This window comes from Platichthys flesus, chromosome 10, assembly GCF_949316205.1.
Source record: "Platichthys flesus chromosome 10, fPlaFle2.1, whole genome shotgun sequence".
NCBI classification, from domain to species: Eukaryota; Metazoa; Chordata; class Actinopteri; order Pleuronectiformes; family Pleuronectidae; genus Platichthys; species Platichthys flesus.
This window is the reverse complement of record NC_084954.1, coordinates 19,849,822-19,864,659: the sequence shown is the minus strand read 5'-3', so window position 1 is coordinate 19,864,659 and position 14,838 is coordinate 19,849,822. Positions and strand designations below refer to the sequence as shown.

General features: G+C 44.1%; 1 protein-coding gene across 1 annotated transcript; it reads right to left on the bottom strand.

Annotated features, from left to right (window-relative positions):
* Window positions 1-9,677: 9,677 nt before the first annotated feature.
* Window positions 9,678-13,999, bottom strand: LOC133961514 (uncharacterized). The gene is made up of 4 exons (XM_062396639.1): window positions 13,298-13,999; window positions 12,940-13,047; window positions 12,389-12,603; window positions 9,678-10,106 (listed from the first exon to the last, which is right to left on the bottom strand). The coding sequence occupies exons 1-4, from the start codon at window positions 13,784-13,786 to the stop codon at window positions 10,010-10,012; spliced, it is 909 nt and encodes a 302-aa protein (XP_062252623.1). The 5' UTR covers window positions 13,787-13,999; the 3' UTR covers window positions 9,678-10,009.
* Window positions 14,000-14,838: the final 839 nt, after the last annotated feature.

Here is a 14,838-nt window from a genome sequence, read left to right as displayed (position 1 = left end):
ATCACAACCACAGTTGCAGTACTCCATCATCATTGATGGAACAAAAGACATAACTGGGACCGAACAGGAATCAATCTGTCTTCGCTACGTTGACCACAACCTAATTCCTCATGAAGTATTTGTTGGTTTATATGAAGTGTCGCTCACAACTGGACAAAACCTAGCAAATGTAGCCAAAGATGTGCTGCTTCGTCTCAATTTGTCTCTTGATGGGCTCCGGGGACAGACATATGATGGAGCAGCAAAAATTTCCGGAAAATATGCTGGTGCACAGGCCTATCTTAGACAAGCACAACCACTGGCACTGTTCATACACTGTGGTCCTCACTGTGTTAATTTGATAACACAGGCAACTTGTGCAGCCTCATCTGTCGTCCGTGATGCACTGCAGTGGGTCCATGAATTGGGCAATCTGTTTGGACTTTCAGGAAAGTTCAAGACCATCTTCTGCAAAATTGCCACATCTGAACATGGATCATTTACCACTCTGAAGCCACTGTGTCCTACACGGTGGACTGTGCGAGTGGCAGCAGTCCATTCAGTCCTCAAACAGTATGAGGCAGTGTTGCTCAGATTGGAGGAGATGGCTTCAACCGGTGGCTCGGAAACAGCTACAAAGGCAAATGGTCTCCTTGACAGATTCCAGAAAGGGAACACAGTGCTGGGACTCCATCTCGCTATGGAAGTTCTTGAGGAAATGGAATGCCTCAACAAATCATTACAAAAGCGAACCATCACAGTTGCGGGCATGCAGGCTGCAGCACATTATGTCAAGACAGCTCTGCAAGAGAAAAGAACAGAGGGAACATTCCAACAGATCTTTGACAGTGCAACAGAGCTGGTCACCTCACTAAATATCAGCCCAATTGAAATGCCTCGTATCCGCAGGCCACCGAAACGCCTAGCTGGTGAAGCTGCAGCACATGCCCCAGCAGCTTCTATTGATTACTTCAGAAGGGAGTTCTTCCAGATGCTTGACACAGCAGATGTGCAATTCAGAGAGCGGTTTCATCAAACAAGCCTTGAAGTTCTTCAGAAGTTGGAGAATGTACTTGTAACTGGAAAAAGTGATGCCATTGTGGACCAGTATCCAGAGATCAATAGGAGGATATTGGATGTGGAGTTAGCCATGTTTAAGTCAAAGAACACCTACATGTCAAGCACAGAAGCTGCAGACATTCTGAGAAGCATGCTGCCTGAAGTCAGAGGTCTTTTTGATCAGGTGGAGGTCCTTGTGAGGCTGTTGTTGGTTGTTCCAACATCGTCTGCTGAAGCCGAGAGGAGTTTCAGTGCACTGAGGAGGTTGAAGAACTGGCTTCGCAACTGCATGAAGCAGAAACGCCTGAACAATGTGGCAGTTTGTCACATACACCAAGAAAGGATTGATGCCTTGGACAGGAAGAAACTCTGCCAGGAATTCATCATTGCCAATGACCGAAGACAACATGTGTTTGGAAGCTTCATGTAGCTGAGAAGCCGCAAATATACTAACTGAGGCTGGTGGATCTGTTAACCTCGCCACTGTGTGGAAGAAACAAAGAGATAACAAATACAGTGTTATCAGACAAACCGTGTAATTATAAATATACACCCTTTCACACCTTAATTGCCAGGATCATCCTGTAAGGCTTAACAAGACGAGAAACTACTATAACTGCCTAAAATGACAGTGGTTCTGTGTTACATTAATTTTAAATCAATTTGATCACTTGACTACTTACACTGAATTATGGACATTTTATTCAATTTCTCCCCACCTGTGATATTCCTGCCAGTTTGACCTGCCCACCACTGGGTAGTGCTATGTAAATGAGGTCTGTTTACCATATATTCCAAAAATAAGTGTAAAATTGGTGCTACTGAGATGGAGTGAAGTTGACAAACAAGGTGAAACACAGAATTGGGTGATAATGTCTTGCTACATGCTTTACAATTAGACAAACCAAAAAAGGGAACAGTAAACTTAAAAGTAGCAACAGAAAACTAGAAGAACTACTAGAAAACACAGTGAACTGAAGAGTTTTATAAAAAATATTTGTGTCCCCCCCACCTCTGAAATCAAAGTTTCGTCACTGGGCAAAAGGACAACTTGGATCTTGGGGTTATAGGAAAAACCCAAACACGTTTTTTTCGCCATAACAATAGTCAATAACTTTGCTTTGATTTTTTGATTTTTTCCCCAATGATATTTGGATTCATGCGATCTGGAGACAAAGGAACGTCAGCCAAACGCGTGGAACAAGTAGAACAAAGGAACGCTTCACAGAGGTTTGTGAGTGAAGATACCATTACGTTAAATGGATTTTTCGTTAACATGTAATAATGGACTAATTTAGAAACATGTTTCGTTGATGATTTTTTCGTTAATCAACTGAGATATTTAGTTTTTGTTTTTGGAAAATACATGAAATGTTTTGAATCTTTTTTGGAGATATTTCGAATCATCTGAAAGAGGATAAATATCTTTCCTTATTTTTGGAAGTTTATTTTAAGCACAATGGACAGTTCGGAGGAAGCCGAAATGTGCATATCCTTAATTTGTTATATTTTATTTACAATAAATGACGGCCAAAGGACGGCCTTGGACAGTCAAACTTTTACTCTTTTTTGGACACAAACTGCGCGTCAAACAATGCCATCACCAGCTTTCTCCGTGTGGCAAAAGGACAACTTGGAATCTTGGGGTTATAGGAAAAACCCAACCACGTTTTTTTCGCCTTAACAAGTATAAAAGCATATACTTAACTTGTTGCTCCAACATTAAGCAGCAGCATCCCAACATGTGTCCTCCTTGTCTTTATACAACATGTTCCGAGGATCATACAACTCACTTTACTTCCTCACTCCAATTAATAATTTAATGTCATCCATGTTGAAGAACTTCTCTTCAGTTTTCTCCGTTAAATGTCGGGTGTCAAGGGTAAATTACGTGTTCTCCCCTCAAGCCTATGTGGAGAATACGTACCCCCCCCTCTCTCTGTTTTTATCTTTATGACTGCCTGTGTGGCTGTAGTGGATGGGCAGAGGGGGACATTTAATAATGTCATTGGTAAAATAGGTAAAATTTAAACTCCAGGACAACAGAAGGGGAATTCAAAGTATGGGATGCATATTTAATCATTTATATCATATAAAATATGTCATCAATATCATTTAAAATAATTTTCAGTTTTTTTTCTGGCACGATATGCATGTGTCAAGTGCAAAAAATAGACTCGACGCCGAAACGATCGCTGCACGGCGCTTCAGCCTCCGGTGTGACCAGCACCAAAGGTTTAACAAAGGAGTGGAAGGGAGCCAGCTGTTATTTAAGGCTTGGCGCTGCGCTTAGCGTCGCTTTGGCGTCGCTTCAGCGTCCGGTGTGAATCTGGCGTAAAGGTGAATGCACGTACAAACAAGTTCTACGTTTAGGATTACAACTCCACAACACATCAAACAAATCGTATTGCATTTGTCGGTCCTGTAAGAACTTAATAACACGGTTCGAAGGTGACATTCCCGTGTATAAAAATGGACAGAAGACGAAGGAGACCAGGCTGAAGAAGCAAGTTCATCTGAGGCATCAGAGAAAAGAGACCGGGGGCCCAAGCGCTCTTTGGTGACGTGGTTGATTACGTTACTGTCCATCATCGTATAAAGCCCGCCCTGACGATTTGATTGGTCCTTACAGCTTCTGTTCCGGCATAGTTTCTCCCCAACGGAGTGATGCCAGACGGAACTTCCCAACCTCAAATGTTGTGGGCTGGGCTAAGTTTGTCTGGCATCCAGGCTACACTAATACATGAACCATCATACTCTCACACACTACTATACTCTTACATGTACCAACATAGTCTAACACACTACTGTACTCTCTTATGTACCATCATATTGTCTTAAATGCACTGCTTTACCCTCTTACATGGACCGTCATACTCTCTCACACACACTATTATACTTTCGAACATGCACCATAAACTCTCACACACACTACTATACTGTTCTATATCGTATAGGCTTTGCCCTTTAAGGCTATAGCTAGTGGGCTTATCCCTCGCGCGCATGCGCAGCACTGAAAACATCAGTCGACGCCCACCAACTGTGGGCCCCACCCCAGTCCCACCTTGTATATATTGGGTTGAGACCGACCGCTCATCACCCTATTTTCTTCAGACATGGAGCAGCACGGAACTTCAAACATCCGCTTGTGCCCGGAATGCCTAACCGGATACATTATGTCAGATTATCTTCATCGGCGCTGCGAGTCGTGCCTAGGCCCAGAGCACGCCGGCCTGGCGCTCACCCCCAGAGCCAATTGCGCCCTCTGCAAGCTCCTTACGTAGCCCGAGAGACGCCGGCGGGCTGATGCCTACACCGACATGTGCGGTGACGGGTTTGTGTCGCTTCGAGTTTTTTGGCGAACATGGACCGGAGTCGGCTGACTCTGCTCCCGGAGCTGAAGAGACAAATTATCCTCCAGCAGATCCCCCCCTCGAGCTCGAGGCGTCGGATGACAACTTTAATTCACCGCCAGCTCCCACTCCACTGACTGCCATTGGAGCCCTCATGACAGAGCTGCCGGGAATCATCCGGAAGGCTGCCGCTTCCAGGCAGCTGACGGTGCCAACGGCGCTATCCGCTGCTCCGCCAGATGAGATGGTTGGTGTCTTCGCCCCGTCACGCAGAGCCCGCAAGGACGTGTCCTGGCCCAGTTTCCCGTGCATTGGCAAGTACCAGGACAGTGCGAAGGAGGAACCGGGCAAGATGAAAGCGCCGGTTCTCACTTACGTCCCCATCACAAGGGTGGTGGGGTTCTCTGACCGAGGTTTCCTCCCGGTCCCTCCACTGGAGCCATACTTGGCTTCCGTGTTCGGGGTGAAGGTTAACCCCCTCGGGGGACGGCGGCCCATGCCCCCCCCTCCCCTTCGACCCAAATGGTGGCGAGGCTGGCGGTCCGCTCCCACCAATGCTCTGCCCAGGCATCAGCCGCAGCCAACAATGTAGCGCTACTGGCAGACTGGGTGAAGTCCATGACGGAGGAACCTGACCTCCTGGCCGATCGGGCAGAGGACCTGGCCAAAGCAGCGAGCATGCTGCTCACCCTGAGTGCCGCCGCAGACCATGATCCACAGATGTGTCTGGCTTGATCGCTCCAATCTGTTGGAGGGGCTGCGGAAGGAGCTCCTGGGGGCTCCAATCAGCTCGGACGGCCTCTTCGGGCCCCGACTGCAGACTGCTCTCGAAGAGATGCACGGCAGACACCAGTGAGGGAAGACGCGGCGAGCGCCCTGTTCCTGGTCTAACCCGCCGGAGGAACCTCCCAGGAAGCAGGGCAGGAGATTCTGACATTCTGGGGGGGATATGTGTGTTTTAAATATGGAAAATTTGGGAATAAAGCTGTCTGCCCCTGAGTCAGCTGGCTCTGTTGTCACTGTTTCACACACATCCCCCACACCTTGTCAACTGCCCGTTGATAAACGGCGCAGCCTCACCACATTAAGTCAGTAAATCTCCTCTGTCACAAAGACAGTGTTTCCCCACACCTTTTTCTGCTGACAGTATGTGTGTCCATGAGCCATCGAGAGCCGTCTCCACGCCTCGTATGGACGGCACACACACTGTATCTGCACTCAGCGTCTACCTTCCTCCTCTCTCAAGGAGCGAGGGTTTGACTGCACATAAGAGATGCGTTCAGGAGTCTTGTAAAATAAAAGGACATCCTAAGCGACCGTTCTCTGACAACGACGCATCATCTCCGTGTCAGCGTCTGACCACATCTGTGGTTGAGAGCCTGTGTTCTCCGGGGGCTTCTGATCAGCCCGTTCGCTGCGAGCCCCGGCGGTCAGAGCTCTGGCTTGGCTCGTCACCATGACAACCACAGAGCACCAAGCAAGTGTACGCCCCCTCTCAGAGCATTACTCAGAGTGGCAGCGCGTATGTTTAATGGACAAATGGATGGACAGGATTGTGAGCCGAGGTTACACTCTGCAGTTTGCTTCCCCCCCCCGCGTTTCAACGGGATGGTGGAAACAATCCTGTCATCTCAGGAACATTGTCTCGCTCTTCATTCAGAGCTACAGGAACTTTTGGGAAAATATGCCCAAAATGAGGCTATTTCAGCCAATGGCTCAGAGACTGTAAATTGTGTGATGTCAATACAAATCCCTATAGTGTATAATCTTTAGGTAGGTCCTGGCCCTAATGTTCATCAATATATATATTTTTTAACTCGAACAATAGGGAACTGATTATGTTGACTAATGGGCTTGTTGTTTACAGCCTTGTCCAGTTTACAAGACCTGACAGTTATATTTACAATAAAAGCCAAAGGTTTAGGTTCTAAATTAGGATATATTTCAGGAAGTTTTAATGAGTTAACTAATCAAGGAAGCGTTAAATCCATCTCAGCTTCCTTTATTGACATTCTGCCTACTAGACAGATGTTTTTTGTCTGAAGGGTGTTAATGTACAACCCTAAATCCATCCTTCATATAAATCTAATTTCACTCTGCTCTTTCACAGCATCTTTGAAGAGCTAATAAAGATGTGCTGGTTCCAGAAAATCCAAGCACATACCCCAAGTTTTTTATTTACAAATACCACACCAGAAAAAAAAGTGTGAATGGCAGTTAACTTGTTTGAGGTCCAGTCTGTTCAGTAGTGTTGTTCCTCTGGTGTCTGGCACATAGCACAAAGACAACAATCCCCCACATTACAGGCTTTTATCCAAAACTGCCTCACAAACCTGTTCTGCCCTCCACCCACGCAAAAATACGACACACACATGCCCAACAATCAGATATGAATCATGTCAGCAGTTATTCAAATACCATCTTTGTACTATTGCTGCAGTTTTTCGGAGTGTCTGAGTGATCTGATGCTATTTTCACATATGGCAAACGTGATTAACCCAACAAAGTATTTGGTTTGATTAAGATGAATCCAATGAAGGTGTGACATAGTATGTTGGAATTATGTCAAACTTTATGTCCGGGCTGTGAGGTTCTATGTAAAGTCCAGGAAAAATGTAAATTAACTCATTGTCTACTCACCACTGTGCCAATGGAGGGTTGGGTGAAGTGTTTGAGTCCACAAAACACTTTTGAGTATAGTGAATTTTCATTTTTCCGAGAAGTAAACCTTCATTATTAACAGATTAAGAGTACAGTAAAAAAAAAAAATTAAAAAATGATAACTAAAGTCAATTCTTTTTTTCCTTCCAGTCAGAGGCACAACTCAAGTTGTTACACCGACATTTTTGTCCATCTCTTTAGTCTGCGTAACATTCCCTGCAGGACAACAGCGATCAACAAAGACGATACTAACTGTTTGAAACAGTCATCGATGTGTTGCTCATTTCTCTTTGAGTGGATCAATAACAATCAGGTTTTCAGTAGTGCTGTAAGAACAGGTGTGTGTTGGGTGAGCAGGTCTGTGCAAGTACTGCAAAATCTTGATTAGATGACAGAACAAACACAAACACACAATGACATGAATAGCAATGCGACTCGGTGTGAAAAACAGCAGTTGTAACATTGATTCAAAACTACAAATAGTGGCTTGATGGAGTGTGTGTGTGCTGTTGAGTGGTGTATGGATCCTTGAACAATGTCAAGCTACAGTTGACAAAGGTAAGATACAAAATTGAAGTCAGCCTGTTGTGTCGTGCACATGATGAAAATAGACTGCTCTCTGTAAAAATAAATTGAGGATTTTATGGCCCAATAAAAATGTTCAGTTTGTTGAAAGGAAGAACAAAAGATAAGAGACTTTTTATCAATGGCTGTGAATTGATTTTTTTGTTATTTATGGGTGATGTCATTTTAGCCGGGTCTTGATGCAGCCTCGATGTGCACTGGAGCAATTTACAGCGGAGTTGAAGTTATAAGTTGTCCAGAAGCAAATGATTGCTCTCTCAAGCTCATTACACAAGAAATAAACTCAGGTATATTAAACAATACCAGGATTTACATCCATCTATTGTGATACAGCATGGAGGACAAAAAGTGTATTTAAAGTAAAGGATTTAATTAAGTAATAACTGTATAATAAAGCAATCATGTGTTCATGTTTTTATCTATTAAAAGATAAATTACATGGCCTGACACTTCTTTCCTCGAGCTCTTGCAATAGCTAACCCAATCGTGTCTATTTCGCTGAAAATATGGGCCCAACTTAGGAAAGACTTTGGTCGACAAGGCCCATCTATCTTGAACCCTTTGTCTTCAAACCCTCTAATACATACTCAGCATTCAAAACCTGTCTCAATAACTGAGCGCTGAAAATGTCAGCTTTCATGATAGGATTTGTATGTGATTTCAATATGGCGATAAAGTGGTCAATCAGCCTTGGCTGTAATTCTGGTTTGATATATTTTATGGATAACAGGGAGGAATTATTTATCATTAAAGAGTCAAATAAATAATCTCCTTGCAATTGATTGAATTAATTTCTGTATTGATTAATCAATACATAAGTACTATGTATTAAATGCTTTATTACCATTCCTGTGAGACATTTAATTTCCCCATAAGAAGCTCAGAGCTGGCCTATAAAGCAAAACAAACTTTACTCTTACGCCGGGTTCACACCGGACGCGGAAGTGAGGCCAAAGTGTGGCGTAAGTGCAGCGCCTAGTGTTGAGATATCTATGTTTCTCTGTATCTTGTGAATATATTTTACCTATATCCTATACCTTTTTCTTTTCTTGGAATGATGTCTATCTTTTTGACTCAGACGCAGGGTTTGCCCAACAAGCACAGGTTCTCAGGAAAGAGAGAGGTCATGCCAGAATTAATAGAAAGAGGTGTTTCATGAAACGTGGTGAGAAAAAGATATGAAATACTCCTCGGTGTCTAATCTGTGTCTCTCTGATGTAGCAGGTTCCCTGTTGGCCAAGGCCACAGTAGTTGGACACCTGGTCAGCTGAAAGTGATGTGCTTGCAAAAAACTGCACTTTGAGGAAACAGTATACATCTGGCCAATAACTGAATTCCCTCAAAGAAAAATACTTTGCTGCACCCTGTGTCTGATTTTATATACTGTGGACTGAGGATGTGTTTTGTTATTTATGGGTGATGTCATTTTAACCGGGTCTTGATGCATCCTCGATGTGCACTGGAGTAATTTCCAGCGGAGTTGGAAGTGAGGCCAAAGCATGGCGTAAGTGCAGTGCCAGGCCTTAAAAAACAGCTGGCTCCCATCCACTCCCATGTTTTAACCTTTGTGTGGGTCACACAAAGTATTGTGCATCCCATACTTTGTATTCACCTTCTGTTGTCCAGGAGTTTAAATTTTACCACTTTTACCGAACACATTATTAAATGTCCCTCTCTGCCCATCCACTACAGCCACACAAGCAGTCATAAAGATAAAGCGAGCGAGAGAGGGGGGCAGTGGTGCGGTTCAGTGCTCGTGCCGCCCCCCACGTGACATGAAAAGGTGCCGCCCCGGGCTGCTGCCCGGTTCACCCGTGCCCCAAACCGCCACTGGAGGGGGGGCTAAGTATTCTCCACATAGGCTTGAGTGGAGAATAAGTAATTTACCCTTGACACCCGACATTTAACGGAGCAAACAGTGGAGAAGTTCTTCAACATGGATGACATTAAATTAATAATTGAAGTGGAGAAGTACAGTGTAAGGAGTGCAGACTGGTGTGTGGATCCAATAGCACGACTCTGAGACACAAGAAGGTGCAGTTAACCAACTTTTTTGTTGAATGGCGGTACACGTTAAGGCAGTCCAAACACGGGTACAATAATCCAACAGGAGGCAGGCAGCGGCAGAGTTCGTAATCCGTTAATCCAGCAGGGAGCAGACAGCGGCAGAGTTCGTAATAGTTTCGGTCCAAGGTCGGTACACGGGCAGGCAGTCGATCACAATGCAGAGTATCCGGCAGGGAAAAGGCAGAGACGTAACTCGTTAAGCAGGCAGTGATCGGTAACAGGAAAGCTATCAGAAGTAAATGCTGGAACGCTAAGAACATGGAGAAACAAAGACGAACTGGCAACGCAGCACAGGAACACACAGACTAAATACACCGGGTGATGAGGACCAGGTGCAAACAATCAGGGAGTAGCTGACGATCACCCAGGTGGAACAAACACACGAGGGACGGAGTGAGGAGTCTGAAACGAGAGGAGAGATGAGTAAACAATAACAACACATAACAGAAGAATAAGTTATAAATATCCAGCCAACGTAACTTAATAATCAGGGCTGGACATAACATACAGTGAGTTGTATGATCCTCGGAACATGTTTTATAAAGACAACACTAAAAAAGACGCTGTTGCTTAATGTTGGAGCAACAAGTAAGTATATGCTTTTATACTACTGGACCAACGGGTGATATTATTTGCGCTGCCTGGCGCTTCAACGTCCGGTGTGAACCCGGCGTTACGCTGCATTTATGTTTCTAAATTCAAGTATAGCTACAGATATACACTGCTTTTAAGGGCTAACAACACGTTGGGGTTACAACACTGATAGATGGCAATAAGAACTGTGACAGATCAGCTGCAGCCTCATGACTTGGTTTTAGACCTTGTAGATGACGCTTAAAACATTTTTCAGTAACTCACACACTTTCAGTGTGACTGAATGTAAACACAACTTCAGGGAGTGAGCGGTGATTTTGGTAAAAAAATGTGCTCCATCCCTTGAGCCACAACTCAGTCATCACACGTTTATCTTTCGGTGTGATTCACACTTCCTGAGGAAATCATTATCTCCAATGTCCATCACAAATGAGTAAAAATGCTGAGTCCTAACAGGAAACAAGATAGTTCAGTGCTTGCCTGATTACTAAAGGGTTACCAAGGGGTCTTAAAAAGTCTTAAAAAGACTTAAATTTAATAATCGTAAATTTAGGCCTTAAAAAGTCTTAAAAAGGTCTTAAATTTGATTCAGCCAGGTCTTAAAAATGTATAGATTCTCAAACTGTGTTGCTTCCCCCGGCAGCTGGAAATGTGAGGCGGAACTTATGTTTTGATGTCGCCATCTCTTTAACGGTGGAACAGTAAACAAATCGTTCTTTCGCCATAGCCAGGGGTCGCAACCCGCGGCTCTGCAGCGGCTACCTGTACAGTGTTGTGCAGGCGAATGCGTGCGTGTGTGTGTGTGTGCCCCCAGACAGCACACACACACACAGGCCCCGGGGCTCCGTCCCAGCTCATTCGCTCAGAGAGAAGCAGAGGTAGATAATAGCTTGTTCATGTGAAGCAGCCGGTCAGTGACAAACAAGACACAAGTGTTCAAAAATCAAGGTGAAAGGAAAGTACGATGAAGCCTGTCTTGCTCTTTGGTTCACAGTGAATGAAGGAGGACATGTGGAGAGACCAGTGTGTACTTTAGGTCTGAAAACTTTGGCAGCTGACATATGTTAAACTTGGCCCATTTTATCATCATTTTGTTGGGGTAGGGGAGCGGATGGGGCATGAAAAATATTGTATCTCCAAAGTGGGGCATGACAGAAAAAGTTTGAGAACCACTGGATTAGGCAGTTTCTTCGCGATCACTTGAGTTGCAGGCATGGTCTGTCCCCTATAAGGAAAGTGGCCAGTGTGTGACGTAGTGCACCTGTGTGTCTTGGGAAAAGGAGTTAAAATGTGTCAACAACATAAAGTGAGATACTGGCCTCCGGGTGGTTAAGGTAACACTTGTTCTCCAGTAAATGTGTTTTGGGGAAAGGTCCACGCTGCAATATCTCCCCCCACCCTACAATTCGTAAGGAAATAAATCCGCTTGGAACCAATAATCAATAACTTTGCAGCCCCCGGTGAGAACTTATCGGTGAACCCCCAGTGCCTCGAGACTGAACAGGTGCGCAGCAATCAGGCTAAAAGAGGGAAATTCTACTCGTGTGTCAACGACTTTTGTAAGCTAATTGGGAAGTGTAAATTTAATCCATCTTGGTTGCATAAAGGCAAGTTTAGTGCATGGCTAAAACCAGTGGAAGGGAATGGTTAGGGTTAGGGTATAAAGGTTTAAGAGTCACATGCCCAGTTAGAAAAACTCAAAACCCATGTGAAAAGCCAACAACAAACTCCTGCCATCTCTGCGGTGTTCGCCCCTGCTTCAGGACCATCACCTGTATCAAATGCCCCATTAGCTAGTGTGCCTGCTGCAGCAGCTCCGGCAACAACGTTGGGGATAATTGACCTCCGGATACGTCAACGCTAAAAGTGGAGGTGCTGTGGACGCTAAATACGGTAGCTAACCACCAATCGTATAACAGCAACAATGGCATAGGTGAGCTTTTCAGATGCATGTTCCCTGATACCGAAACTTTGCGTGCGATGGTGACAAAAGGGCGTACGTCACAAAATTTGGTTTAGCGAATACATCAAGAGAGACACACAAGCCTCTGCGCAACAACAGTGTCCTCCTGCATTTTGCATGTCTCCACCTCCTTGTTGACAGAAAAGCCTCTCTCCACAGAGGCTTGACCATGGGACAGGAGTAGCAGCTTCTGGCAAAAAGCCCAGAGCTCAGGATAGGGCTTGCTGAGGAAATCACAGAAGAAGATGTCCAGCCTCCTCTGCATTGGCGGGAAGGAGAGAAACTCGTCACTTCTGCTCTCAAGGGACAGGAATGCCTCAAACTGTTGGAGAATGGCATCACCTAAAATAAAACAGAAGATAAAGAAATGTGAATACTACTAGATAAATCATTACATCATCAATCAGACATGCACTGGTTATAATGGATCACATAATAATGGTCTTGAAACTACATTTGGTTAAAAATGTGTAGAATTTGTCAAAGCCTATTTCAGAACTATTCCCTGCCAGCAGAAAGACCTCCTGACAGCTGTTTGTCTTGCAGAAATCTCAGAACTAGACATTGCATGTGTCTCTTGCAACTGTCAGGCTCTCTGTACATGACAGAGGGATCCAGACACGTCATCTGCCTAGCAGTTGGGTATTTGAGGGGGCTCTTCTCCTGCACTTTCCTCACAATGTCTGACAGTGCCTGCATGCAGTCCCTCCTAAACTGGCCAGTCTGGTCAGCTGCAGTGTAGTGATGTCCTGGAGGAGCTCTCTTGATGAAACGTCTAAGTAGACTCTGTCAACAGACAAACTCAAAAGTAAATGCAAGTCCCCTGCATCCACATTTATCATCAAGTGACATCATCATGATCTAAATCATAAATCAAATTCATGAATAAAGGTTGCAGAATGAACCTATATATTATTTTACATATTACTTATCATAAACCCCATATTATCAACAGTGGACAAATCAATTAGCCCTTATCAGTGGTAACACAAGTATTGTAATGATAATGTGCAGTGCTACCCCTATAAATCATTACCATGATCAACTCAGCCAAGTCTTGGCAGAGGAATGGCATCACTGGCTCAAGAAAGGATTGAAGGTCCTGGCAAGAGCCATGTAGAACTGCAATTTGGCCAAGACAAGTGGATCCTTCAAGGCTGCTGCAATTGTGTTTCTTTGTTCTCACTGCATCCATGTACTGGAGCAGTGATGGCCAGACCACAGGTGCCCTCTCCACCACAGGCAGGTTTTCAATCCAGTGGTGGCCACATAATGACAATGGGAAAAATGTAGTTTTGGTTACAGCACTGTAATCTTCCCTCCTTGCTGGCACATTGTGGAACAATGTGTGCGTTGCCTTCAGCGGCTTGTCCAGCTGCCACTTGGAGAAGCAACATTTGAAAGCGTTGTGTAGGTGGTGCAGTCCACAGCTCCCAACGACAACAAGCTGGGCCCCTCCATATTGTTCTACATGCTCTTGCTGGAGAAGTTCAAAGAATTTCCAGTTCACATTGGGCCAATCCATCGAGATGGACACCAGGCTCCTCAGCTCAAGCTGGTCCACACACTATAGGCGGCTGCATATATGGAAAAAAAACACCTAACCTCAAAAAAATTCTAACAAAAGGTTTCTCAGCTATTTCTTGTAGTATTAGGTGTCCTTAGTAACATACTAAAAGTTTACCAAAGTTTGACCACTAGAAAGTTGTAAATTTCAAGATGGCGTTCAAGATGGGCAGGAAGTCCTTGAAATATCCTAACTGCTTCATTTTTTTACCTAGCAAAGTAATCTTCGTGTCTAATCCCATGTTTTTTGGGTCTAGGAATTCATTGGACTTGTTTAAATTGCCCTGGCATAATTATATACCTATGGAATACATGATTTTATGAGATTACTAGGGCTGTAACGGTACACCAATCTCACAATTTGGTTTGTATCACAATGTTTGACCCACAGTTCGATACCTTAATGTTTTTTTTTTCAATGTAAAAGTTATTTTTACCTAAAAGTAACAGACCCACTGTCTCCATGGTAACTCAACCTTGTGAACTCCTGTAGTAATAATAATATTAATAATAATAATAATAATTATAACAATGAATTTTATTTATCGGCACCTTTCTCAACACTCAAGGAATCAACAATAAAACACTCAGTCCATCAAACAAGCATTCAGAAAAAAACAGGCAATAAAATAACAAAATACTAATTATACTGTATTACAGCACACATGTCTTATTCTCTATAACATACCGATACAGTTCCATAAAGACCCAGAGGCAAAGCGCAGAAAGTCTGGCCGGCCCATAAATGAAGATCAGGAGCAGGCATTCATTAAAGTTTGCTCTTACCTTGAGAGTAATGATGAGGAACAGTTGGCAATTACACATCTTCGAGACATAATGAAGGAATCCTTGACAAACCCAGATTCTGAACCATATGGAAATCAATACCTCAAGAGAAAATTGAGAGAACAGTAACAGGACAATGTACATTTCACTGGAGGGAGCGGCCTACATGACATTGTGACAAACATCAAGCAAGGAATGTCATAGAGGACCATGGGACCAAGGCAA